Genomic DNA, 26,693 nt, shown 5'->3' on the forward strand with positions numbered 1-26,693 from the left:
CAACTGAGATGATCGAGATATGTCTGCCAACGTAGCTTTTGTCTCTGTTCGGTAGAATTGGGTATGGAACGCCTCCTCCATCTCATCCCAAGTCTGAATAGAATTGGCCGGTAAATTGCTATACCATTCAAACGCCGCCCCGGCAAGAGAGCTAGAGAATAACCTCATCCTTAACCAAGGGCTAGGACCTGCTTCTCCACATTGTGCGGTGAACCTTGCAATATGCTGTACCGTAGAGAAATTTTCTTCGCCACTGTACATAGAAAAATCGGGATACCGATAATTTCTAAGCAACTCATGAATATCGACATGGTCAGGATACGGCTTTCTGTATACTGGCCGAGCACGTCTGCGACCCTGTGCTACTTCGGCCTGTATAAAAGCCAAAATCTAAGCCCTATCAATCCCTGTATTTCTTCCTGGAGGATCATTTGGGTGCCGCGGAATGTATGGATTCACCCACTCCCTTTGATGATCGGTATTTACTTCTCTCCAGCAGTCGCTGAAGGTAGTAATGGATTAGCTCTACCTTGGTTTAGGTTGCCTACTACTTCTTGCTGATCTCTCACTGGTGGAATCGGCTACACATGTGGACGCTGCACATTCTGATTATGTTGATCATTCATTGGTACGTGGATGGTACACCGGCATAGTATTCACTGCCGGCAGATCTGATAAGATTGGTGGGTTCCTCATTGGTATGCCGAGTGTATGATTCAGTACATTGCTGATAGTAATACCAAGTCCTGCACTTGGCGGTATGATGCTTGTTCGAGGCCCTAGGGAAATATGTATCAATGGTGCCGTCATACGCTGAAATATGGACTCATTAATATGAGATGCTTCGGCTTGATCGTGTCGATTTTGATTAGCCGATATACTGGTTTCAAGCTTCTGATTCATCTTCTCCATTTGAGCGTACATCATCTGATTTAATTTCCCAGTCATTGACCTCATCTCATGTATCTGAGAAACCAAAATTTGATTTGATTCCCCTACCTGAGACCTTACTTCTCCGATCTATGCTTGTTGGGCATTAATTTTCTGCATAATCGATTCTAGTACCCGACCCAAAGGAAGATCGGATGGAATAGATGAGTCGGCAACATGACCAATGCCGAGTTGCTGGTTCTCTTCGTCAATATTGTCACCTGTAGCCACACCTTTCGAATTTCTTAGCTTTGGAGGCATCTTTACTATAATTTGCTCACCTGATGGGTCCCACCGGGCATGCCAAAAATGTTGATGTTGAAATCAGCTCATAAGATCCAATCTTAAATTGAGATGGAGCGGGCGTGCCAGAACCACTTGTGTGGTTCAAGTATAAATTATCAACTTTAGTCCCTTTGAGCAAGTTGACTTTCAGGCGATTGCGAGGAAAAAGGGAACAGAAAAATTCCTCTTTGGGTTCAAAATTGCCTAGTTAAAGGACTTTATAGTGAATAAATTATAGTATCGTATCAAGAGAATAGAAATGGGAGGAAAATAGATATAACAAGAGAAGAGAGAGAAAGAGAGAGATAGAAGGAAAGAGAGAAATAGATAGAACGAGAGATTGAGAAATATAAAAGGAAGAAAGAAGAAATAGTAAGGATGCTATTTGGAGAAAGTGCTTGAGAAAGCAAACAAATAAATATAATAATTCTGAGGGTGCTGGACCTCTAGTACAGCATGCCTCTTTATTTATTTATAGAAATTATTAGAAACAAACTCCTACCAATAAGTATTCTAATTACAATAAAACTTTATCTCATCACTAAATACTAAATTTAAATTCAAACTAAAGTTCCTAGATAAATATTAATTCTTAACTAAAATCTAGTAAACATATAAATCTTATCTAACATAAAGTTCAAAAATATTTCAAAAATAATTCATCTGATCAGTGACGCCCTTGTGTGTAGCTTTGTTCTCATGCGAAATCACATCATTGCCTTTTCTCTTGCAATCCATATCCATGTATAACACCATGTAGATAAACAATTGGTATTTATCACTTTCCTTCCTATCTATCTGTTACTTCAATTTTATTCAACCGTAGCCCAAGTCTGTCGTTCAGCCCATGTAGAGTAAAATATCTTGTAGCCCAAACTTATTACCACATCTCTTCAACCCAGTATCTTCTTATGGCCCAAACCTCTGCCACGTCACTGTTCATCAGGCCCAATTGTAGTCTAAGCCCAATTACCAAAATGGGTGTCAACAAAAAGAAAGGGACCGCAACAATCTTACAACTAGTTTACTATTACAATAACGTAATCAATGACAATTTTCAAGATAATCAACAGTTATATAACCCATCAGTTATGAATGGTATCATATGATCTCAATATTCTCCACCAAAAAGAAGTGTAACAATTTCTTTTTAAAAGTACTCTTATTCTTTCAAATATTATGTGAGTTTAAAAGCAAAAAAGAAACACAAAAACATGTCAAAAATTAAAGGTACCCAATTATAAGCAATTTTATTGCAGGTAGGAGCTTTTGTTGTGAGTTGAAGCAACTTGGCTGTCTCAATGAGCATCTGAGTCTTTGGAATGACACCCTTCACTACATCATCTGAGCAAAACCTCTCAGCCTAACCCATGAGACGGCGGCGTTTTGGTATACTCAACCAGCTCCACACCGCCCAACACCCTCAGCCACCCCAAGAAACACCCTAAAGCTATATCAAGGGTACCCAATTTGATCCTCACCAAAGAAAGCCTTCCTTTTGCTACATTTGACAAATGACTCCTCCAGTAACACCAGTCCTGCAACCACCCGCTCTGTCGCCGAAGCCTTGGCCGCCTCCTCTTTTGCCATCCCAATCTGGTCTCAGTGATGGAAACCACTAAAATTATATCATAGAATAGTTATGGCAAATTTTTTATGTCCAAATGGAATTTTTAAACAAAGTTCATAAAAATTTGGGTAAACTACACTTATCTTCCCAATGTTTTAGATTATTACAGTTACTTTTGGGAACAAAACATAGTTGTGGAATTGGTAGGAACCATACTAAGTTGTCCCTTTGGTTGGTTCGGTTAGGTTTTCCGGTTACAAAATGGGGAATTGTTTTTTGATTCCAAAGCTATTGGAACCAAATTGAACCAAACCTTAAATTAATATATGTATATATATATATATATATATATATATATATATATATATATATATATTACAATATTAATAAAATATAAAATCACATATATAGATAAAACTACACACACAAGTACACAACAATATGCTGCATTTTTTTTTTAGACTACACACAAAGATAAGGTTACTATTAAGGTACTAAGTTATTAAAGTTTTTTTTGAAAGTAGGTAAAAAAAAAAAAAAAAAATGGAATTGTGGTTTAGAACTAAACCGGTCTTTCACGGTTCGATTCAAAGCCTCAACGATTCCGATTCTAGTTCCAAGTTTCTTGGAATCAGTTGGAATCAATTCAATTCCGATATTGTAATGATCCGGTTATTTTCCTTCCTTCCTTCATTTTCTTTTTCCATTTTTACGAATTTTTTTTTTTGTTAATTTTTTTTTTTTTCCTTTTCCGTGTTCGGATTTTTGTTCCTTTTGGTTGTCTCGAGTACTCGAGAATAGTTCCCGAGACTTTTTCTTTTGGATTGATACCGTCCTTATGAGGACCGTATCATTTTCATATATTTTTTTTTCGACTTTTTCCTTTTTTGTCATTTTCTCGTTTATCAATTTCCTTCGCGTAACGTCACTTTTTGTGCTAGGATTTGATCCCGACTTTGCATGCATCTATAACATTTGATTTCTATGAAATGCGTAGTTTTACTTTTTAGAAAAAGCATACTACTTATTTACTTTTTCGTAAGGGACAGGGATGCATAGTTTTTTCGGAAACATTCTTTCTTTTTGGGGCTTTTGTGTAATTAAATTTTGCAATTATTTTTCGCCTTAGAGACCATTTTGCAATTTAATTTGCAAGATATTTGAGAAAGGACTTTTTTGCAATTTCCGGAAAGTGTGACAAGTGTCACACTCCTATTGATTCATTTGTCATCATTCCATTGGTAACCCTTGGAAGCCTTGAATGATGAAATGTGGAGGGTGATGATTCACCTACTTGTTGGCCTAGGATTGATACACTTGTTGGCTTGGATTAAGCCTTGGAAGGAGACTTTAGATGATGACCAGTGTAGGCACATGATGTGATCTTGTGAGGAGGCTTGGTTGGTTGACAAGTGGAGGGTGTGGATGAGTTTTGTGTGTGTAAGAGGTAATGCTAGTGCACATAGTGAGTGGAGAAATACACCATTTCTCTTTTATCTCTAACACTTTTTCCTTTCTTCCTCACTTTCCCTCTCTCCCACCATTGATGAACCTTAAAACCCTAGAGCTACCACCATCATTTTGGACCCTTTCCCTTGACGTTTGAACTTAACCCTTGGGAAACAAAAGTTTCCCCTCACCTTCCTCTACAAAACCCTTAAAGGGTTTCTTGGAAAACCTTTGCTTTCTTTAGATTCTAGAGAGACACTTCTCTAGTAAGGTAGGGGGTGATATATGTTTATAATTTTAGTGTTTTAAATGTTTTTGTAGCTTAATACAATTTGTATGCATGTCTTTAACTTAATTATAAAATTTGTTGGTAGTAGTACCTTGCATGAAATTTAGCTAAAGCATGATATTGTTAAAGGTGATGATTTGATCTATAACTTGTGTTAATTTGAAGATATTTAGAGTTGTTTTGAAATCTATAGAAATTAATTATTTAATTTTATTAATTTTTATTTATATGTTCATTTAATTTAAATTAAGTTTTGACTTGATATATGTCATGACTATGATATTATCTTTGACATATAATTATTTGAAATCATTTGTAGTTATTTTAAAATCTAGAGATTTAATTATTGCATTTTAATTAAATTCTATTTAATTGTTCCACTTATTTGATTATATTTTTGACTTGATATATGTAATGACCATGATATGATCTTTGACATATAACTAATTGAAGTCATTCTGGGGTAGGTTTAAAATCTAGAGAAATTAATTATTTTATTTAATTAATTTCTATGTGATTATTCAATTGATTTAATTAAGCTAAGACGTGATTTTAAACTAGGCCTTAACTTGATCTTCAACATATATTAAGCTTACTTCATTTGGATATGTTTTGTAATCTTGTATTTTCATTAATTTGCTTAGTGAACTTCTATTTTGTTGATGTGATGATTTAATTATGTATTTGAAGTTGTTTTAATAATTAAATCATGAAATTAGAACTTGTTTAATAATTACATAAGAGGACTTTATGTATTGAAAATATAGTTGTAGTTTGTATTTATTTACATTATGAAATTGACATGTGAATTTGAACTTGTTATACGATTACATAAGCGGACTTTATGAATTGATGTCGTAGATATAGTTTATGTTGATACGCTTTATGAATTTGACATATTACATGTCATTATAGTTTGAAGACTTCAAACATATATTGTGTGCTTCCAAAATTTCGTTGTGCATGGTAGATAGCTTATTGCCTTGTATATATATGATGATGATGATGATGATATATATATATATATGTATATATATATACTTTTGTTCCACAACTTATTGATTTTGGAAACTTGGGATGTCGTTGTCTTGACTATGGCTAGAGTAAGGCTCTAGTATGGGGGATACGAGTTCTCCCTACTTTATAGTGCCTACTTAGGGGAAAGGAACTCACGGGCTAGTAACCCAAAAGTGATCGTTGTGTCGTGTCTATTGCGGCGTGATGTCCAAGTATATCCACTTTGTATGATTTCGCTTTTGGTTTCAAGTTGATAACACTAAATTGTTGTAACTTGTTGTTTCCTTTATTAAATTCGTATTTTCGTTTCAAGTTGATAGTACTAAATTGTTGTAACTTGTTGTTGTATTTTTTGTTCTCCAATTTTGTTAAATTGTATAAATATTGTAGTTTATGTTGAATTGTTTTAATGTAGGTTAAGAATAATCCTATAAACTCATTTAGAACATAGATGTTAGGTGGCATGAGCCACTTTAGTTGATTTCGCATTTTCGTTTCCAAGTTGATAATATTGAGAAATTATAACTTGTTGTGTTGTATTAGATATCTCAATGTGATTTAATTATGTTAACCTTGTGGTTTACGTAGATGATGTGCTAAAGTAGCTTAGGATGATCCATTAGTCTCATTTTGGACATAGACGTTAGGTGGCATGAACCACATGGATCGATTTATATTAACTTGCAAAACTTTAGGTTATATGCATATTCATTTCCTACAAGTAACTTGTTTACTCACCCCAATTGTTTGGGATATTTTTCAGGTAAGGAAACACTATTTTGGGATGCACAACATCCCTAGACTTGTTTAGTAGCATGTAATATTTTGGAATATTTGATTTCATGCACTTGTAACATGTTTTTACTTTATTTTGGTTTTAAATGCCAAAACTTGTATCTTTAGTTTTAATTATGTAATGAGCACTTAAGTGCACCTTTTGGGAGGTATTTAACATGTATATATAATGTAGAATTCTTGTAGTATAAAAAAACCTAGAAATTATTTTTTTCATAAGTAGTAAATAAACCAAAAAATTCAACTATTTCTAAAACAATAGTATAACAAGCCTAACCACTAAAAACTACTAAATACCAAAAATCAAGAATGAAACATGTTCGTTTATGCCTCTAACAAAAATTCCTAAATATTAATCATTCATAAAACAGAATATCGGGCCCTTAATGATGGAATTCAATCGAAAAACTGTCTACATCAGTAGTGAAGCTACTAGGATAGGGGTTTTTGGGTCAAAACTAACTAGTCAAAAAATTTCCTAAAAATGAGCCAGCTTGTCAGTTTGAACACTCCAGGCAGTCAAAAGAGAAATTTTTTTTGGCTCCAATCCAAACAGATAATTTATTCAACAAAGTTATTTTTTTTTCTCTTGTCAAAAAAGACAATTTTTTTTTTTTTTTTTTTTTTTTTTTTTTTTTTTTTTGTGTATCTTGACAAAAGAGATAATTTTTTCAATAAAGATATTTTTTTTGTATTTTTTTTTCCTGTCAAAAGAGATCATTTATACAATAGAGATAATATTTTAAATGGGTACCTTTTTTTTTTTTTTTTTCAATCAGCTCAAAAGAGGCAATTAATTGAACCGAAATAACTTTTATTTTGGATACTTCTTTTTTTTTTTTTTTTTTTTTTTTGGGTCCAGTAAAAATATATATACATATATTTATATTTAAAATATTATCTAGAAAAATCAACGTGCCATGCACGTGACGAGAAATGATTATTGATTTTTTTTCCTTCCAGAAATTGCTTTAGGGTCTTTTTTGCAGTATAATGAAGAAGTTGACAAAAAAAAAAAAAAAAATGTATATCTAACATGTTTATGTTGTGTTAAATACTTAATCAAGTGATTTAATAATTAGAGATATATTGAGTAGACTTATTCTGAAAAATACGGTACAAGAAAAAAAAAAAGATTAGTAAATTAGGCTTAATTAAAATACGAAAGTTACACTACTATAACTCCTCTCCAAATTAAGAAGAAGAGGATAAATCATCAATAATGATATCAAGGAGCCATGATTCCCATAAAGCTCTTATCTAGCTAACTCGTGTCCCACTCTATTGTATAATCTGGGACACCAAACTGGCTAAAGACCCAAATTAACATTCAACTGAAATTTTATGTCTTCAACAACAATGAATCATATGTCTTACAGGTAACTCCTCTCTTTTCTATCACCTTTGGAATAAACCAACTAATAATTAAAAATTATTATTATTAATTTTTTTTAAAAGAAATGCTATCAAATTCAAATCACAAATTCTATTACAAACTTTAGATAATAAAGTTAAAAAGTATCTCCATAAAAACCAGCAACAGAAAACTTGAATTACTTACTCTAAAAGTCTTTGATATAATTATGTACATCAGTGGATTATGATATAAGATGTGCCAGCTAATTGTCAAGAACCCAAACACACGCTTGAGATCCTCCTAATTATATGCATGTGAATCTAACTCTTTAGTCATATCTAAATCTATGTCCCTTTTGATAAAAATGGCACAACTGTTTACTTTGATAATGAAAAATATATTAGTGAATTTGTTATATCTACTATCATTTATTTTCATTAGAGATGTGATTTAACTTAATTACGTAACCATCAATGTGAAGAACTAAGGAGAATAGGAAATTGGTTAAAAGGTGTTTGAATTTAAAGCTAATTCTTTGTCAACAATCTATCCAGTTTTAAAAAATATTGGTAATTTGTTTAGTTTAGAAGGGTGTTAAAATGTATATAATATTTTCTTAAGTCCAATAGAAAGAGATATATATGTATGTGTGTGTGTGTGTGTGTGTGTGTATATATATATATATTCATCCATAAAAAATAAAAATAAAAAGATGTAATAATATTAATTTGGATTAGGAAGAGACTTAAAATGACAGGACGAATATTAAAATGTTAAAATTTTTAAACACCAAGGAAACCAATATATATATATTTTTATATATATCTATACATGATAGTAAAAGAAAAAGAAAAAAAACCTGAAACTCATTGGATGCATCATTGAGGCCATCATCCATATACTGTGTTACGTAATCCTAAAATCGCAAAAATTTAGTTCAATAAGGAAGACAGAGTTAGAGTTTCACGTGGAGATTTCAAATAGTACTTCTGTGAAAGAGGTCAAAGATTGGATAATGTTAAATGGTGATGATAGTGGAATCATTGTATTTTATCCAAAAAATAAAAAAATAAAAAAATAAAAAATAAAAACTCACGCTCTCTCTCATCTATCTATGGCTCTCTCTTTTTTTTTTTTTTTTTTTTGAATGATTTCTGCAACTCTTCATCAACAAGATTCAATCAACAACCAAATTAATGACTCATTGCTCCCAAACTTCTCTTCTTTGTTAACAACCATCTCCGGACCTCATTTTGTCTTTCTTCTATTTCAATGTTTTCGTGCCAAAACTTCCTATTGAATTAGTCCTTTCCTAACTTATATATATCCTTAGCACAATCAATTGATGTGCAACTTTTGCCGATCATTTGTGTCGTTTAAAAAAGGAAAGCCATGAACGTATATGTTCCTTGAAGAAAAGAAGCAATGTGCAGTTAAGATCAATATAATGAAACGTTGCATGTTTCTAAATTAAATTATTAATAACAAAAATTTAGTCCAAAAGGTATTAATTCACTGTTTTATTTGAAATACAAAGTAATACAAAATTGTTAAAAATATATATAAATAATAATAAATGTTTAAATTTCATATAAGATATCCTATCTTATAATAGAACCAATAGATATGAAAGTTTTGCCAAAGATTGTGTCTCTTGGTAAAAGATGAAAATGGTACGTGAAAACTATTTAAAAATATTTTTTAATTAAAATAAGCATTTTAAAGTGTATATAAATATTATATATTGAATCCACTTTTATCAGTAGTATATATATATATATATATATATATTATCCAAAGAGACCTAAAATATTTAAAATTAGAGATAAAGAGAGAAATCTGAAAGGGCGGTTGGGTCATTTGAAAAATAATAAATATTTACTTATAAAGTTAAGTTTATAACTGTAATTTCGTTTAAGAATGGAGTGCCCTAAAAAACGTGAAATACCAATATCACATCCCTAAAATATTGATTATTAAAAACCATAATATAATTTTTTTTAAGGACTTGATCCTCGAAGTTGAATAGCCTTTGAGTTATCCAAAATTGAAATGATATAAATTTGACACCTAATCCTTATCACAAATCAAGTGTTACGAGTGTTACGAGCTTGCCACGTCACTTTATGAATAAAAATGTTAAAAACAAATATATATATATATATATATATATATATATATATATTTATTTATTTATTTGAGAAACTCATAGACCGCTTTAAGAAACGACATCACTAATGACATTCCAAACTGTTTTTCCTTCGTTATGTTTTAGAAGATGAACCTTTGTTTTGTGGACTGATGGTTGGAAGGCTTTGCAAAGGATGATTTGAGTTTCTATGAGACTGGAAGGAAGAATAGAGAGATCTACCAACAAACAAATACAGATGAACAAGAAGAAGGTCGTCGTCAGGAACAGTGAACAAATACAAGCCCTCAAACAAATAAAATAAAATCAATAGAAAGAGATACAATATTATGCTATTCATCTGATGCTAAATTATAATTTTTGTTTGATCGGAGAATCAATATTCATCGTCGATAGGACATATTGTTATTTCAGCGAAACTACAACAAAAATCCCTTTTGGGTCGGTAGATACAATATCACATGTCCAATTTATATATTTTTAACTTAAAATATATAAGCTATTTAAAGGATCCAAGTCTGCTTTTTAAATGGTTCATATTTGAGGAAGGCATAATATTTTAAACGATAAATTTGAGACTCATATTTCAGAAGTCACATGACTAATATACATGTAAAATTAGATGTAAAAGAACAACTTTCTTTTAATAATGTGTCTTCTCAAGTTATTGCAATGTATCATAATACTATAAATATATAAACACACAGAATCACCAACAAATAAGGGGCACAGTAGAAAACTAGTAATTGACTAAAATTTTACATGTTTTGGACCAAAAACATTTTGGGAAAATCAACAGCATGCAAAAATTAATTTTCTGAAAATTTTAATTTTTCTTCCATCTAAACTCCTAAAAAATTTAAAATTTATTTTCCATTTTTCTCTCTCATGTCTTCATTCATTAATCCATTTATTTTTTATACTAAATTGATATATTTAATGACATCGTAAATAAAGTTTATATATATATATATATTGACATAAATTTTTCTTTCATTTTTTTCAGTTTGATATATAAATTAATAATATAACAGAAATTGTGGTGAAAGACCTATTTAATTAATCATTTGGTAGGTAGACCTATTTAATTAATCCTTTGGTAGGTGAAGTTTGGGCGAAACCGAAAATAAAGCAATTCGCTATCAACAATTCACGATCGATCGTGCTGACGTGGCCTTCTTATCTTGACATCTGGCTGTGGCACTAACGTGGCATTATGATCGATTGTCCTTTTCTCGTAATTGATCGTGACATGACTGATCGGATGACGTGACAATAGACATGACTGATTGAATGACGTGACAATAAGATCGATTGTTAAAGACCTATTTAATTAGCATGGAAATATGGCAAGAAAATAATTTAAAATTATCATTTCCTAGTTTGAATAGCATTAAACTTATTATAAAACTAAAGATATTATTGTAAGTTTATAAAAAAAAATTCTGAAATTAAATTTTTTTATTGAGTTAAAAAGAAAAAAAAAAAAAAAAAAAAAATCCTTTTCCTGTTTCATGAGTTTTCAGTACTGTACAAATTTCAGTACACTATTTATGTCCGACATCGTCCGTGCTTCCCAAACTACCCAACGAAAGTTTTCATTTGGGAAGTTTTGAAGCTTAAATTTGTGCCATACTAACCCAAATTTCAAAGTTCTGCCGTTATTGAGAATCTATCTCCTTCCAAATCTGACAATTTTAATTCCGTTCTAAACACACTCTGTCCCTTCTTTCTTTATTTCTTCTAAATTAATAATCCCTGTCAAATCTCCATTTTTGGTCTTTCTCACTCCCTGCTCTGATCTATGGAGACAAAGCTATCAGAAACTGCAATTCATGCCATTTTAGGCCCCAAATCCCTAATAAGTTCTTCAAGACATGACCCACGTTTCACACACAAAACCACTGTTAAACCCTCATTGAAAGTGCTTCAATTCAATCTAGGAAGAAAAGGGTATCGCCCAATTCAAGCTTCTTTGACTTCTCCCACCAGGTAATCCCATATCAAAAAATCTGCTTCATTTATGGAAATCCTCTTCTTTTTTTTTCTTTTTTTCTTTTTTTTTTTTTTTCTGCATTTTGTGCTTTAAAGATAGATAGGAATTTGATTATTGTCAATGAAGATGATCTCATTCTGCACACACACATGTATATGTTTGTTTAAGTTATTGTTGACCCTTTCATGATACATATTAAACCATGAATTGTTGTTCGAGCAATACAGACAATAGTTGGAATTAAAGGTTGGGTTGAACTAAGACTTGTGCATAGGCTTTGATTCACTGGGTTGATCTTCAAATAGCGTTTTGGGTTGAGTTCATATTAAACCATGAATTTTTGTTTGAGCAATGCAGCTAATAGTCTGAACTAGACATGTGCATAGGCTTCCATACATTGAGTTGATCTTCAAATTGCGTTTTGGGTTGATCTGAGTTGCAGTAAAATGCACATTATAACAATGATAGTTATTTGGGTAAATTACACTAACCTCTAACCTCTCTGAAGTTTGGGCAAATTATTAGTGGATGGAGCGTTTTACCTTTATTACTTTGACCTCCGTTAAAAGCGTGAAATGTCTTTCATACCCTTATCTAATTTAATAATAGTTTAATAAATAAAAATTTGTCAAACCAAAAGACTCTATTACCCTTTTTCCCCTTCTTGTAAACACTATACTAGCCTACCTATTTTATTATATATTTTTTTCTGCATTTTGTGCTTTAATGATAGATAGGAATTTGATTATTGTCAATGAAGATGATCTCATTCTGCACACACACATATATATGTTTGCTTAAGTTATTGTTGACCCTTTCATGATACGTATTAAACCATGAATTGTTGTTTGAGCAATACAGCCAATAGTTGGAATTAAAGGTTGGGTTGAACTAAGACTTGTGCATAGGCTTTGATACACTGGGTTGATCTTCAAATAGCGTTTTGGGTTGAGTTCATATTAAACCATGAATTGTTGTTTGAGCACTGCAGCTAATAGTCTGAACTAATAGGCTGGGTTGAACTGAGACATGTGCATAGGCTTCCATACATTGAGTTGATCTTCAAATTGTGTTTTGGGTTGATCTGAGTTGCAGTAAAATGCACATTAGAACAATGATTGTTATTTGGTAAATTACACTAACCTCTCTGAAGTTTGGGAAATTACACGTGGATAGAGTGTTTTACCTTTATTACTTTGACCTCCGTTAAAAGCGTGAAATGTCTTTCATACCCTTATATAATTTAATAATAGTTTAATAAATAAAAAATTGTCGAACCAAAAGACTCTATTACCCTTTTTCCCCTTCTTGTAAACACTATACTAGCCTACCAATATATTTTTTTTTTGTTGGAAAAAAAAAGAAACCTAATCAAATGTCATTAAAAAAAAACTTATTTTTGTAAAAATAATATAAAATTGGTATAAAAATTGACAGTTTCCATTTAATGGTATTTTGTTATTTTATGTCAAAATATAAGGTTATTGAGGTCTTTTAACACAAGGAAATGGCAACGTAGTCATTTTAAATTTTTTTATTAATGACGAGGGATGTTGTTGAGCACACGCGCCAAATCTTAGGGGAGGTCAAAGTTATAAAGGCCAAACGCTCTACCTGTGTGTAATTGCCCAAACCTTTGGGGAGGTCACTGTAAGTTACCCTAGTTATTTTGCCGTCTATCTGGCAATACTATAGTTTAGTCAAATAGATCTTTAGAAGGTGTGTTGGTAGGAACAAGTGGTATCTAAGCACTTAAATAAGCCCATTCAGACGGTAAATATCCAAATACCAGTGGAAAGTATGGAAAAGTACATCTTCCTGTATGATTATCGTATCGTAATGCCAGTTTCTAGATTCCTATTTCAGGAACCAAATTCTGAATTTCAAAATTTGACTCCATAAGAGTGAAGTTTTTATTTGTCTCTTTCACCTAATCGTTGGTGCATGGTTGAAAGTGAAAGCATGATAGCTATCTATTAGAACCAAGGGTTGCTATCTTAGAGATTGACATTTCCCGATCAACTTAGGGTTGTTATCAGATGGCCTTCACCATCATGATCTCTACATTATGAAGTGTACAAACTCTGATTAAATTTTCAAATTTAAATGGTGGTTAGTTAAGTGATAAAGTAGTAACTTCATTCGAGCACATCTTTATCAAAATCAAACAAAGCAGGTGTTGAAAAAAAATTCATTTAGTGGTTATTTCCTCTTGACCAGTTATTTTCTTTCGAAACAGAAAGCATTTTTTCGTTCATTCATCCAATTTCGAGTAGCATTTTAAATAGAAGTGTGTAGAAGTGGTAACTGTTATATTTTTCCTCAACTTATCCCCCTTTCGTGAACTGTATCCACCCTCTATGTCTCTTGAGATTAAATTGTATTTGAATGATCTGCAACATGACTTTGCATGTGTAAGCTTCAACACCCCCTTTTTATTGTGTTTGGACAGTCAGGAAGGGTATTTGGAATAGGGAAGGAAATGAAATCGATCAGATTTCTAATTATTAATTTGTATTACATAAATATAATTGAATTGTCAAAAAATTACAAAAAAGTAGAAATAAGACAGTAGAGCAAAGATTTCTTTTCTTTTCTGAGAATTTAGTTCCTTCCAAACCCAGCCATTTTCAATGACCACTTACTAAAATACATCCATTTTGAACCATCTGTTCTGTTCCAAATACTGATTCCTTGCTTACTGTTTTTTCAAGCGCAGCGATTGCTTCTTTCACCAGACTTTATTTCTCTTTATCTTCTTTTGTCTGCACCACCACTACTGAAACCGAGTACAGGTATGACTTACAAGGGGCGCAATCCACCCCCATAAATCCAAAAATTCAAAATTGAAAACACTTCCCAACAAAGGAAAAAGTTACCTCCTCCAACCACCACCATCACTTAAAAGGCTGGCAATCAGAAAACGACAAGGTATTTTTTCCAAAGTTAGATCTCACACAAGAAAAGCAGGACAGAGGTACTCTACTCCAAAGCGTCTAGGGTAAAGTTGCTCTCCACTGTATAGCAAAGAAAGAAACAGAGACTGTTTCTTCAAGATCCATCTGTGCCTGTCACTTATTTTGAACAACTATGGAGGCAAAGCTATCAAAAGCTGCAACTCATGCCATTCTAGCCCCCAACTTCCAAAATTCTTCAAGACTTGAACCACATTTTGCATCCAAAGCTTCATTTAACTGCATGAAAGTTGTTCAATTCAATTTAGGAAAAAAAGTGTGTCGTCCTATTGAAGCTTCTTTTTCTCCCATAAGGTAATTCAAGATAAGAAATCAACTACCCTTTTGGACCCCCTCCGTCTAGGGTAATTTAATAATTGTTATATGATTCTTTCTCTGCGTTTTTGTTTTTTTGGGAAAAAATTTATTGTTGTATTTTCTATGGTAAATAATAAACCATGATTCCTGTTCTACAGCAAACAATTGGAATCAAGAGTGAGATTGATGACCATTTTCTGGTTTTAAAGTGTATACTGACATGCATCACATATATCATGATTTTATGTACATATAAAAAACCTATCGAGGACCTTGCATGTAGGCTGGGGATGATGATTTCTGCATTTCAAAATCACACCCCCTTTTTATTGTGTTTGGACTGTCAGGAAGGGTATTTGGAATAGGGAAGGAAATGAAATCGATCAGATTTCTAATTATTAATTTATATTACATAAATATAACTGAATTCATTGTCAAAAAGTTGCAAAAAGGTAGAAATAAGATAGTAGAGCAAAGATTTCTTTTCTTTTTTGAGAATTCAGTTCCTTCCAAACCCAACCATTTTCAATTACCACTTATTAAATATCTAAATCCATCCATTTTTTTTTTTTTTCTTAGTTGGTACTCACACACACATGCCTCCACTGAGGCTTAAACCCCTGACCTCCCTTTTGGAAGTAGGAGTCTGGTATCGCTAGGTCACTGGCCTGTTCATTTTGAACCATCTGTTCCGTTCCAAATACTAACTCCTTGCTTACTGTTTTATCAAGCGCAGCGATTGTTTATTTCACCAGACTTTATTCTTCTTTTGTCTGCTTTTAGCCCCCGCAACCACCCCACAGACGGCCCACCATCACTATTGAAACCGAGTACAAGTATGACTTACAAGGGGCACATACCACCACCCCATATGTCCAAAAATTCAAAACTGAAAACACTTCCGAACAAAGGAAAAAGTTATCTCCCCCAACCACCACCATTACTTAAAAGGCTGGCAATCAGAAAACGTCAAGGCGTTTTTTCCGAAGTTAGATCAGCATATGTACACACAAGAAAAGCAGGACAGAAGCACTCTAAAGCGTCTAGGGTAAAATTGCTCTCTACTGTATAGCAAAGAAATAAGACTGTCTCTTCAAGGTCCATCTTGTGCCTGTCACTTCTTTTGAACAACTATGGAGGCAATGCTATCGGAAGCAGCAACTCGTGCCATTCTAGCCCCCAACTTCCAAAATTCTTCAAGACTTGAACCACATTTTGCATCCAAAGCTTCATTTAACTGCAAGAAAGTTGTTCAATTCAATTTAGGAAAAAAAGTGTGTCGCCCAATTGAAGCTTCTTTTTCTCCTATAAGGTAATTCAAGATAAGAAAATCAACTAACCTTTTGGACCCCTTCCGTCTCTGCTTTTTGTGAATGAGTTTTAATTTTAGTTATTAGAATTTAATAATTGTTATACGATTCTTTCTCTGCGTTTTTGTTTTTTTGGGAAAAAATTTATTGTTGTATTTTTTATGGTAAATAATAAACCATGATTCCTGTTCTACAGCGAACAATTGGAATCAAGAGTGAGATTGATGACCATTTTCTGGTTTTGAAGTGTATACTGACATGCATCACATATATCATGATTGTATGTACATATAAAAAACCTATCAAAGACCTTGCATGTAGGCTCAAAATCTGCATGCAACTTTAGTCCTAGCCATGTAGTTGAAAATCGAAGGTGCTATTTGCGGCCTGCTTGGGGTTATTTGGGAGAGTGGGCTCCAGACAAATTCCCATATAACTCGGTAAAATTGTGGCATTGGCATGTTATTCCACAAACACATGTAAACCTTGATGATATACTCGGGGAAAAAAAATCAGTAATTTTTTTTTCTTCTTTTCCTGATGATATCCAAGATCATATATTTGCATGCACAGCCCATAAACATTCATTTGCTTTAACTTCTGATATTTTAGTCAGAACTTGGTCTGTCAAGCTGCATACATTAATTGGTATAAGTGCTAGCATGTTTATGAACACTGAAATGTAAAGTGATAAATTGAAATTTTGATATATACTTGACACGGTAATAATTCAGAATGATAGTTTCTTGAAAACCTTTGTTATGCATCTGTTAGCAATAAAAATTGTTTAAATCTAAATTAATTTGGTTACTATCTCTAACTTATCAAAAAATAAAATTTGATTACTATCTCTAAATAATTCCGGAAATTTTCTATGATGTATACAACTTTACTGACTAATCTTTTCTTGCAAAAGTCTCGTGACAAAATCTGTTAAATATTGAAAAGTTTCACTAAATAAGAAAATATTGTATATTGCATATCTATATAGAAAAAAGAGTTGCTATTGGTTTAGGTCCTCATGAGCATTAGATTATAAAATAATACAAGCAGACAACAAGGTATTTCCACATATTTGATGCTTAATACTTTTTAGAAACTATGCTGCTGGATCATGATAAGTAAATGGCAATATGTTAATGTTTTTCACTGTATTAACTGAAAATAAACTATTAACTGAAAAGGTTTTTGTTCTGCATTTTCGACTTTATAAGTTAGATACCAATTCCCAACTTTGTATTTCCTTTTCACACAGATATGCAAGCAAGAAAAGAGTGGATGAGAGTGAGAGCTTGACACTGGAGAGTATAAGACTCTCTTTAATACGACAAGAAGACAGCATTATCTTTAGCATTTTAGAGAGGGCTCAGTATTGTTATAATGCAAACACATATGATCACAATGCATTCTCCATGGATGGCTTCAGTGGTTCGTTGGTGGAGTACATGGTCAGAGAAACTGAAAAGCTTCATGCCCAGGTTACTAAATTTCCTTAGAGAATATATATATATATATATATATATAATGTAGAAAATATATATATATAATGTAGAAAATTAGAATGGTGCTGTCAACAGTTTTCTAAACGGATTTTTCCTTACAAATTAGGTGGGCAGATACAAGAGCCCCGACGAGCATCCTTTCTTTCCAGCAGACTTACCGGAGCCAATGCTTCCACCTTTGCAATACCCACAGGTAAGTGAGACTACATGAACTTATTTTGTCATTATTCTACTAGTTGGTTAAGAATGAACTTCCTAATCTGAAGCTTATATGCATTCTTTTGGCATATAATGTAATTTTATTGCAGATATTATTTGTAAGTCAATTTGTATTGTTTGTTTGATCCTGTAACATGCTGTTTTTAGAAATGCACTTGAAACTTATCCTTGAGAGTTTGTAAACATCGACTGTCAGAGATAGATAGCTAGACATTTTAGTTAACAGTTAGTTTTACCATATCATATTGAAGAAACATTCTGGCAATGGTAATTTCTAGTATATTCTTTTTTTTTGGAGTGTGTTTGTAGAAGTCTTAATGTGAACTTGACTTTTAGTTTTCAGTTTTAAGAGAAACAAAAAGAATTATCTAAATGCTTTGTAGGAAACCAAATGGTTGATTTTGAAATTTATGTATAAGATAAAATCATACGGTTTGCATTGGACGTAGGTAACCCATACGACAGGGACCAACTGGATGTCAATCTTTGTCGTATTTCTGTTACATATAACTGACTTGCAAATATATGGAAGCACATCTCTGCACCTTGTTAACTTGAAAATACTGTTTGGGGACTTCTTGTTGGCAATGCTGTGGACAAAGTTAACAATGACATCACCTAGTCATTTACAATGTTGTATACCAATATGACAACGTAGAACAATGATCGAATTAATTTTTTTGAATTTGAATGCTCTTTTCCTCCCTTTTGGTTATGAGTAGAGCAATCTTCTAATAAGGTCCAAAGACAGACAAGTAACAATCCATCAGAAACCTAAAAGTATCTCATCCAAAAATTATATATGGATTTATAGACACAAGAAAGACTTGGACATCTAGAAGTGCATATATCTCAACATACGTTGCTGTTTCTTATACAATGAAACATACTCTCCCTTAACATACCTCTTGGTCCTCCCCTTCCAGAAACATCACATGAGATACAGGGGCTACTGCACTTCTCTAACATTTCCCAGGGACCAGTTTGGTCACCGTCTTGACATCTTCTGCATGTACCTGTGAAACAATATGATCTATTACAATTTTGATTTGTTTGTACCTTCTAGTTGAACTGCACATGATTATCCATTTGATTGATGTAATGAGTCATGTTCCTCACTCATATATCTGAAGAAAACATTTCTAGCTGCATTAGTGCTGAGTTGTTGCTTCATTGGCTGATATCATCTGTCTTTTGTTCTGACTTGTTAATAGGTTTTGCATCCTTGCGCTGATTTGATCAATATAAACAATAAGGTCTGGAATATGTATTTTAAAGGTCTTCTTACAAGAATGGTAAGAGGTGGGGATGATGGTAATTGCGGATCAGCTGCCGTCTGTGACACCATGTGCTTGCAGGTACTGTTGGAGCTGATTTCATTGAGATATATTAGCAACTTTTAGCTAACTTGAACTGTTAAACAGGGGAATATCACTCTGATGTCCTTAAATGCTTTTATTTACATTTATTTTATATAATTTATCTGTGCTCTCATTCAGTGGCACTAAGTGATATAGATAAGTACATTGTGTATCCACACTAGTATTATAGATCGGATTTCTACATAATGTTTAGATGTCAAAAAGCAGTTTTGGAGCAACAACCGAACTTATATTACTAAACTTTACAATAACGGTTTTAGGCAATTCTATTATTGGCTGATTACTCTCTTCATCATGCGTGGATTTCTTTGTTCCTCACTCACTCATGGTCTGCCATGATGCAGCTGTAGTTATGGAAAAATGCAGGGAAATGAGACCCACAGTTTGATAGCTACCTGTGGACAGCTCTCTGCCTGAAACCAACCTCATGTAACTATGGCTATCTGTTTTATCAGGCAATATATATGCGTGTATGTTACAAGGACAACAATTTGATAGTAAATGAGTTAAATGTATTTCCTTTGCATGGAAAATATCCTTTCTGGGACCCATTGTTGCTGAATGTTGCTTCTTAGATGAAGACCAGGAGTGGCATCAGTTTTAACATGGATTTGTTAATTCAACTCCCCTCATTTGTTTTTGTTGCTGTATCTACTTCTTTTGCTGTGCTAGATTATCAAACTATCGATCAGACAAGATAAAATTTAGTGGAAGCATCAAAGCAGGCTGCAAAAATTTATTTGGGTCCTTAGTACTTCCCCTTGGCCTTTTTCTTTTTAGTTGGGGTATGGGTAGAGATTGTATATCTTTAGATGAGATCATGGACTTTTTGGGATCTTTGGGTCCTTAGGACTTCCCCTTTCCCTTTTTTCGGTTTTTTTGTACAGCTCTTGGGACGCATTCCCTTCTTGAACCCTTTCTAATACATTTTTACTCATCAAAAAAAAAAAAAAAAAAAGCAGGCTGCAAAAATAACAATAGGCGGCTGTCTTCACCTTCTTCCGGCATTTATTCAGTTTAATATCTTTGCAGCTGACACAATAAGTTGAGATTGAGGTTTTGTTATATTATCTGTGTGGACAGTGTTTGTACTAAAAAATTATGTCAGCCTTTTGCTTTCTCAGCAATATATGAACAAGACAGTTTCTAGTGGTATAAAAATAAACCAAAATTAAATTTCATATTCAAATTATGGATATGTTCATTTCATTTCTTCATAGAATGAGTTTTGCTAAAGCTCTGCCTCTCTTATCTTCTGGTGGACTATCTTGTTTTCTTCATTGTGGTTGCAGGCACTTTCAAAGCGAATTCATTATGGCAAATTTGTAGCAGAAGCAAAATTTCAAGAATCCCCAGCCAGTTATGAGGCTGCCATCAAAGAGAAAGTATGCTTTCTATTCTAGATTAGTTCTGCTCATTTTCTTTATCTGCATTTATATTATAAAAAGGATGAGCAAATTTCTCCGTTTCTCCTTTATGTAATCCTGTGCTGGGGATGTTGTTGATCTTTCAGGACAGGGCTCAACTTATGGAACTACTGACACACGAACGAGTAGAAGCGGCAGTTAAGAAGAGAGTTGAGCTGAAAGCCAAGATGTACGGCCAGGAGGTGAAAATCAAGCCCGAGGAAGAGCCAGTTAATCCAGTATATAAGATCAAGCCGAGTTTAGTTGCCAACCTCTATGGAGATTGGATCATGCCTCTCACAAAAGAAGTTCAGGTGGAATACCTGTTGAGGAGGCTGGACTAAACCTCCAGTCGCTTTCTGGCTGCTTGTAAACCACTCCGGTGCAATGTTTTGAGCTTGTGTAATCAAGCATTAGAATGTTCGGGTTCGAATCTGAAGACAGCCACCTCATCCAGATAAAGCTGAAGGTTTGGTTTTTACCAAGATCAGCCCCTCCTACCACCTCAAATTTTCAGGAACAGCAATCTCAGGCTTTTTTTTTTTTTGTTTTTTCAAGTGCTTTGTAGATTAATGAGAAACAATTACTTTTTCTTCTTGTTATGCAAGTTTTAATCAATTTGGTGTAGCTCTGTCATTTTCTTTTGTTGCCTGACTGCACAATTTAGAAGGCATATGTTTAGTCATGCATTTCGTCAAAAATATTGAAAACATAATTGATAAATTCTTCTTTTTTAAAGTGTTTTCACATTAGTTGGAATCTTCCAAACTTCTAACTTTACCCTTGATAGTTTTTCATTATTTACTATACATATTTAATTTACTTAACATTTTATTCAATTTTTATTTTCTCTGAAGAGGCTTGTCTTATTCTCTAAGATTGTAATATTATTTTTATTTGAAAAGCATTTGAACAATTTTCTTCTATTTTATTGAGACTAATTATTAGTAATTATAAATTGACAAAAAAAAAAAATTGCTGGGAAAATGCTAAGCATGTTTGAATAGTTAGCAAAAAACAAAAATTTAGTTTTAAAGAATGAATCCTTTTTCAACAAAAAAGAAAAGAAATAATAATAATTGCAAAAAATCAGATAATTTTAAAAGAGTATAAATGGAAGATTTAGAATCTATGTTATAAGTTTTACTGGTTTTATTAAAAAAAAAATTACAAGTCTTTGTGCCATTTAAGATTTAAAAGGGCATGCTTGGATTATCATAAAATAGTTATCAGAAATTCAAAAAACATAAATATTTTAGAGAGAGACAATTCTATAAAAACATGTCTTTTTATAACCGAGTTTTCAAAAAAAACAGTTCTCTAAAAATATGTCTTTTTATAACTGAATTTTCAGAAATAATTTTCAAATAATTATTAAGTATAATTTTTGTACAATTTTTTTATTTTTAGTCGTCACTCTAAGTGACAAACCAAACAACCCTTTACATATAATGTGTGTGTGTGTGTATAAATATGTAACCTCAAGAAAACAAATTATCACAAGGCATGCTCTTTAAATAACTTTGCAACCAAGTATATGATACATAACCAACGTCATCTTTGGACATGATTTCTTCACATAAACACACAACCAACATCTTGACTTCAAGATTTATCATTATAAACATACTTAGCAAGAAATCAAACAAGAGAGCACAACAAAAATCAAAACTTAATAATTTAGACACCCCTACCTCAAGAATGCAACTCCAAAGTCAAAAATTCCAAACTCGAACCTCGCCAAATGCATGCAACATCGGTACCAAAACGAAGCCCTTGTCATGATCTATTACTTCTCTGCTCGGCTCAAATCTTCCTCAAACTAGAGGAAATCTAGATAATAAATAAATAAATAAATAAATAATAAATAAATTGCTAGGAAAATGCCAAGCATGTTTAAATAGTTACCAAAAAAACAAAATTTTAGTTTTAAAGAATGAATCCTTTTTCACCAAAAAAAGAAAAATAATAATAATTGCAAAAATTCAGGTAATTTTAAAAGAGTATAAATGGATGATTGAGAGATTTAGAATCTACGTTATAAGATTTACAGTCTTTTTCAAAAAAATTACAAGTCTTTGTGGCATTTAAGATTTAAAAGGGCATGCTTGGATTGTTATTTAGAAAACAATTCTCAAAAACTCAAATAATAAAAAATTATTTTTAGAGAAAGACAATTCTCTTAAAACATGTCTTTTTATAACTCACAATCATCTTAGACCACCATTTGTCGTAGCGAATTTCATAGCATCACATTAAATATATGCAGACAATCTCAAAAAGCTCCAACGTTAAAATAATATCCGGACTTAATGCATGATTATGATCCAGATAGAGACTAGAATTTTCAAAAACATAGTTCTTAAAACATGTCTTTTTATAAATGAGTTTTTAGAAACAATTTTCAAATAATTGAATCAAGTAATTTAGGGGAAAAAACACCCTCCGCCATTAAACAATTTACCTTTCTTGGGAAGAGTGAGCGTCATTTTTAAGCAGAGGATGAATGTTTGTCTCTGGAGTCCGGAGTCTCTCTTTGGCAAGCAAATCCTTGGCACGTCCAGTGCCAAGTGGTTGGTGGAGGCGCTGCCACCTAATACCACATCAATTAATGATGCCACATCAGCGCCATATGAGATGGAGTAAAACTTTTTACTGATATACTACTATGGATTACTATATGCTCTATTTATACTATACTTTATTCCTTAAAACATTTACTTAAACAATATAAAATAAAATATATATGTATACATTTACTTTACCATTTTGGTCTGAAACAAAAAGTCAGAAATTTTAAAATTTAAGACCTCTTCGTCTTCTCTTCGTTGTCTCCCTCCTTTTGGTTTTCCTGTTGTAGTAGTGCACCTCCTTTCTTCCTCCAATGGAGTCCCTTCCCTTGGTATTCCTCTAATTTTTATCTTCTTTTCCTTAATTATTTGAACGAAGTTGCTATTGATTTTGTGAAACCCTAAAGAAGCAACACGAATGTGACTGGTTTGTCAAATAATGGTTAGGATTAAAAGTATTGCGAGAAGGAAAAAGAAATCTTTAGCCAAAACAAACACTTTAATGAGATCTGGAGGTGAAAGGTGATAAAGAGGTAAAGACTATGTAACGACCCAAATCCGGGGATCCAGATTATTAACCGGGTCCTTACCCAAACCCGAGGACATACAAGGGTATTATGGTCATTTCACCCTACATTAGTACTTTAAGACCCATCAAGGGTAAAACGGTTATCCACTAAGGTTGTCCAATGATTTAAAATGAAATCCTGGGGCAACATAATCATTCGACGTCATTAAAATAAATCTAGAGTCCATAAAGATAAAACGGTCATTTGACATAGTTAAATAATACTTTGAAACATAAAATGGTAAAATAGTCATTTAGTACACTTACTATAGCTCCACAACTCATCAGAGGTAAAACTATCATTTTCTATACCCATTCTATACTTTAGTTGAAGTTTGGGGGTAATTATGTAATTATATTAAATTTTGGGGTCAAACAGTGAATATTGGACCATATGTGCACACACTTGGTGGATCTATACGCACAGATAACCATCTTTGTGCACACTTCGTCCATCCTATCGGTAAGATGGCCATTTTAATAGAGTTGCAAAGTTGAGGTACCATCTGTGCACACACATGAAGGGATCTGTATGCATAGATGAGAACATCTATTAGCACAGATGACTCCCAGATCTGATCCAAAATTAATGTGATCGAATAGATCACTCCTCAACCCATCCATATTCATCCCAAACACCAAGATCATAAGAATATAAGCCCATAAAAATCAAAATATGCAAGATTAATATATATTTACATCCATTAATCATGCCATTTATACATTATTTAAAGATCAAACTATACAAATCCTTTTTACACAATTGCAAAGAGTTTTAAGTACAAAGGTGAGGCCGTCATGGCCGTAAATACAACATCATAATATAATGAAAATCCTAGTGCTGTCTAAGTCTGTTAATGCAAGTCTTACGCCAAATCATCTCCGATTCCTTGAAAATGTTAAGATAAGGGGTTAGCTCAATAGCTCAGTAGGAAATGCGTAAAGTATCGGCTTTAGACTCACTTGAGTCGACAAATAAAAAACGGGAAAAAGAAGTCGGGATCATATTCGGGGAATTATCAAAACCATAATCCACACCATTCATATTAAAAAATTATCATCATATAATCAACCATTATCAAGAATGCCAATATGCCATGAAATGCAGTGCCTTCCCAATCATAGTCCCGGCCCAACACAACACACATCGAAAATCGCTAATCGACTTTACCGAGGTGAGATTGATTAGATATCCCTGGTTCCAAATCCTGCAACTATTTGGGGCTTAATAATCAATGTTACACGTCCAAATCTGGCATGCGCTCCCTCTAAGTCAAATTAGCCCCGGACTCGTGAAATTCAATTCCTTTCACAAAAAAACCATTTCTTTCACAAAATATTTCTCTTTTGAAAATATTAAAACATTAATTCTTTCCACAAAACTTTTCAACACAAATTTATAAAATCATTTCACCCTAATCCCCTTACCATACCCATGCCATGGAGGAAATCATGTATGAATGAAATCAACATATACATGCTTTGCAACTTTATCAATTTAACCTTACATGCTCATCATCGTCGTCGTCGTCGTCGTCATCATCATCATCATGTATATCTATGTAACCTCAAGAAAACAAATTATCACAAGGCATGCCCTTTAAATAACTTTGCAACAAAGTATATGTATACACAACCAACATCATCATTGGACATACTTTCTTTACATAAATACACAACCAATATCTTCATTTCAAGATTTATCATTATAAACTTACTTAGCAAAAAATCAAACAAAAGAGCTCAACAATAATCAAAACTTAATAATTTAGACATCCCTACCTCTAGAATGCAACTCCAAAGCCAAGAATTCTAAACTCAAACCTCACCAAATGCATGCAACACCGGTACCAAAACGAATCCCTTGTCACAATCTATAACTTCTCTGCTCGGATCAAATCTTCCTCAAACTAGAGGAAATCTAGAGAGAATGGAGAGGAATATAGAGAGAGAAAGAAATGTAAAGAGAGATATAAGGTGCCGGATGAGAGACGAAGAAAATGAGGTCCAAATATAGCCTCTAGTCCTTTATAAAATGAGTGGTCAATAATGAGTCACCCTTTAACCCTCCAAGTTACCATAGTGGCCTCCCTTTTCAAAATTAATTACACACATATCACATAAATATCTCTTTCTCACTTAACTACACTAACACTCATATAAACATACACCTTAATTAAATAAATAGATCAAGGAATCAATAGGAGGAAAAAAATAATGGAACCCACGTGGCGCGAACACCAAGGTGCAAAAAATAATATAAATAAATAAAAATACCGAGAAATCCATAAAAAAATCTGGGACATTACAAACTACTAATGTCGCAGTCGATTTTGGTAATGAGAATTCGTCAAAGGGGTCTGCTGAAGTATTCTTTTTCTATAGGTATATATCCACATTCAATTACACTTTAATATTTGTTATTTTTATTAAATTTGTTAACTGAATTTATATATATCCACATTCATTTGGGTTTACAAATTTAAATCGTAAATTGATTTAAGTTAAAGTGTAACAAAAAGTGATGCATTGTTGAAATGACATTGTGATGCATATGTATGAAATTATTGTGTGATAAGTAGGAGTGAATTTGTCAAAGATTATTGTAAAAAAAAATAGACTCCCTG

General features: G+C 32.7%; 1 protein-coding gene and 1 long non-coding RNA gene across 5 annotated transcripts; one reads left to right on the top strand and one right to left on the bottom strand.

Moving 5' to 3' along the window:
- The first annotated feature begins 11,376 nt into the window (after window positions 1-11,376).
- Window positions 11,377-21,666, top strand: LOC132302813 (chorismate mutase 3, chloroplastic). The gene is made up of 6 exons (XM_059799780.1): window positions 11,377-11,833; window positions 17,675-17,897; window positions 18,028-18,114; window positions 19,355-19,498; window positions 20,815-20,907; window positions 21,036-21,666. Exons 1-6 carry the CDS (start codon window positions 11,646-11,648, stop codon window positions 21,270-21,272), a joined length of 972 nt encoding a protein of 323 aa, XP_059655763.1. The 5' UTR covers window positions 11,377-11,645; the 3' UTR covers window positions 21,273-21,666.
- On the bottom strand, window positions 18,571-26,074 carry LOC132302814 (uncharacterized). Of its 4 annotated transcripts, none has more exons than XR_009480934.1 (5): window positions 25,575-26,074; window positions 23,739-23,899; window positions 23,393-23,521; window positions 22,623-22,761; window positions 18,571-19,156 (listed from the first exon to the last, which is right to left on the bottom strand). It is a non-coding gene; the product is annotated as an uncharacterized LOC132302814 (long non-coding RNA). The 4 variants fall into 4 exon arrangements; XR_009480931.1 differs by having other exon boundaries at window positions 18,576-19,156; window positions 23,694-23,899; XR_009480932.1 differs by lacking the exon at window positions 18,571-19,156 and adding an exon at window positions 21,521-21,582 and having other exon boundaries at window positions 23,694-23,899.
- Between the last annotated feature and the right edge of the window lie 619 nt (window positions 26,075-26,693).

The sequence above is a fragment of the Cornus florida genome, unplaced genomic scaffold, assembly GCF_030987335.1.
Source record: "Cornus florida cultivar Cherokee Brave unplaced genomic scaffold, ASM3098733v1 CherokeeBrave_3.0.0_Hap2_Chr04, whole genome shotgun sequence".
Lineage (NCBI taxonomy): Eukaryota > Viridiplantae > Streptophyta > Magnoliopsida > Cornales > Cornaceae > Cornus > Cornus florida.

Coding starts and splice junctions, on each gene's coding strand:
- LOC132302813 (XM_059799780.1), top strand. CDS start 11,646: ATGGAGACAAAGCTATCAGAAACTGCAATTCATGCCATTTTAGGCCCC. Junction 17,898..18,027: donor CTGAAAAGCTTCATGCCCAG/GTTACTAAATTT, acceptor CTTACAAATTAG/GTGGGCAGATACAAGAGCCC. Junction 20,908..21,035: donor AGGCTGCCATCAAAGAGAAA/GTATGCTTTCTA, acceptor TTGATCTTTCAG/GACAGGGCTCAACTTATGGA.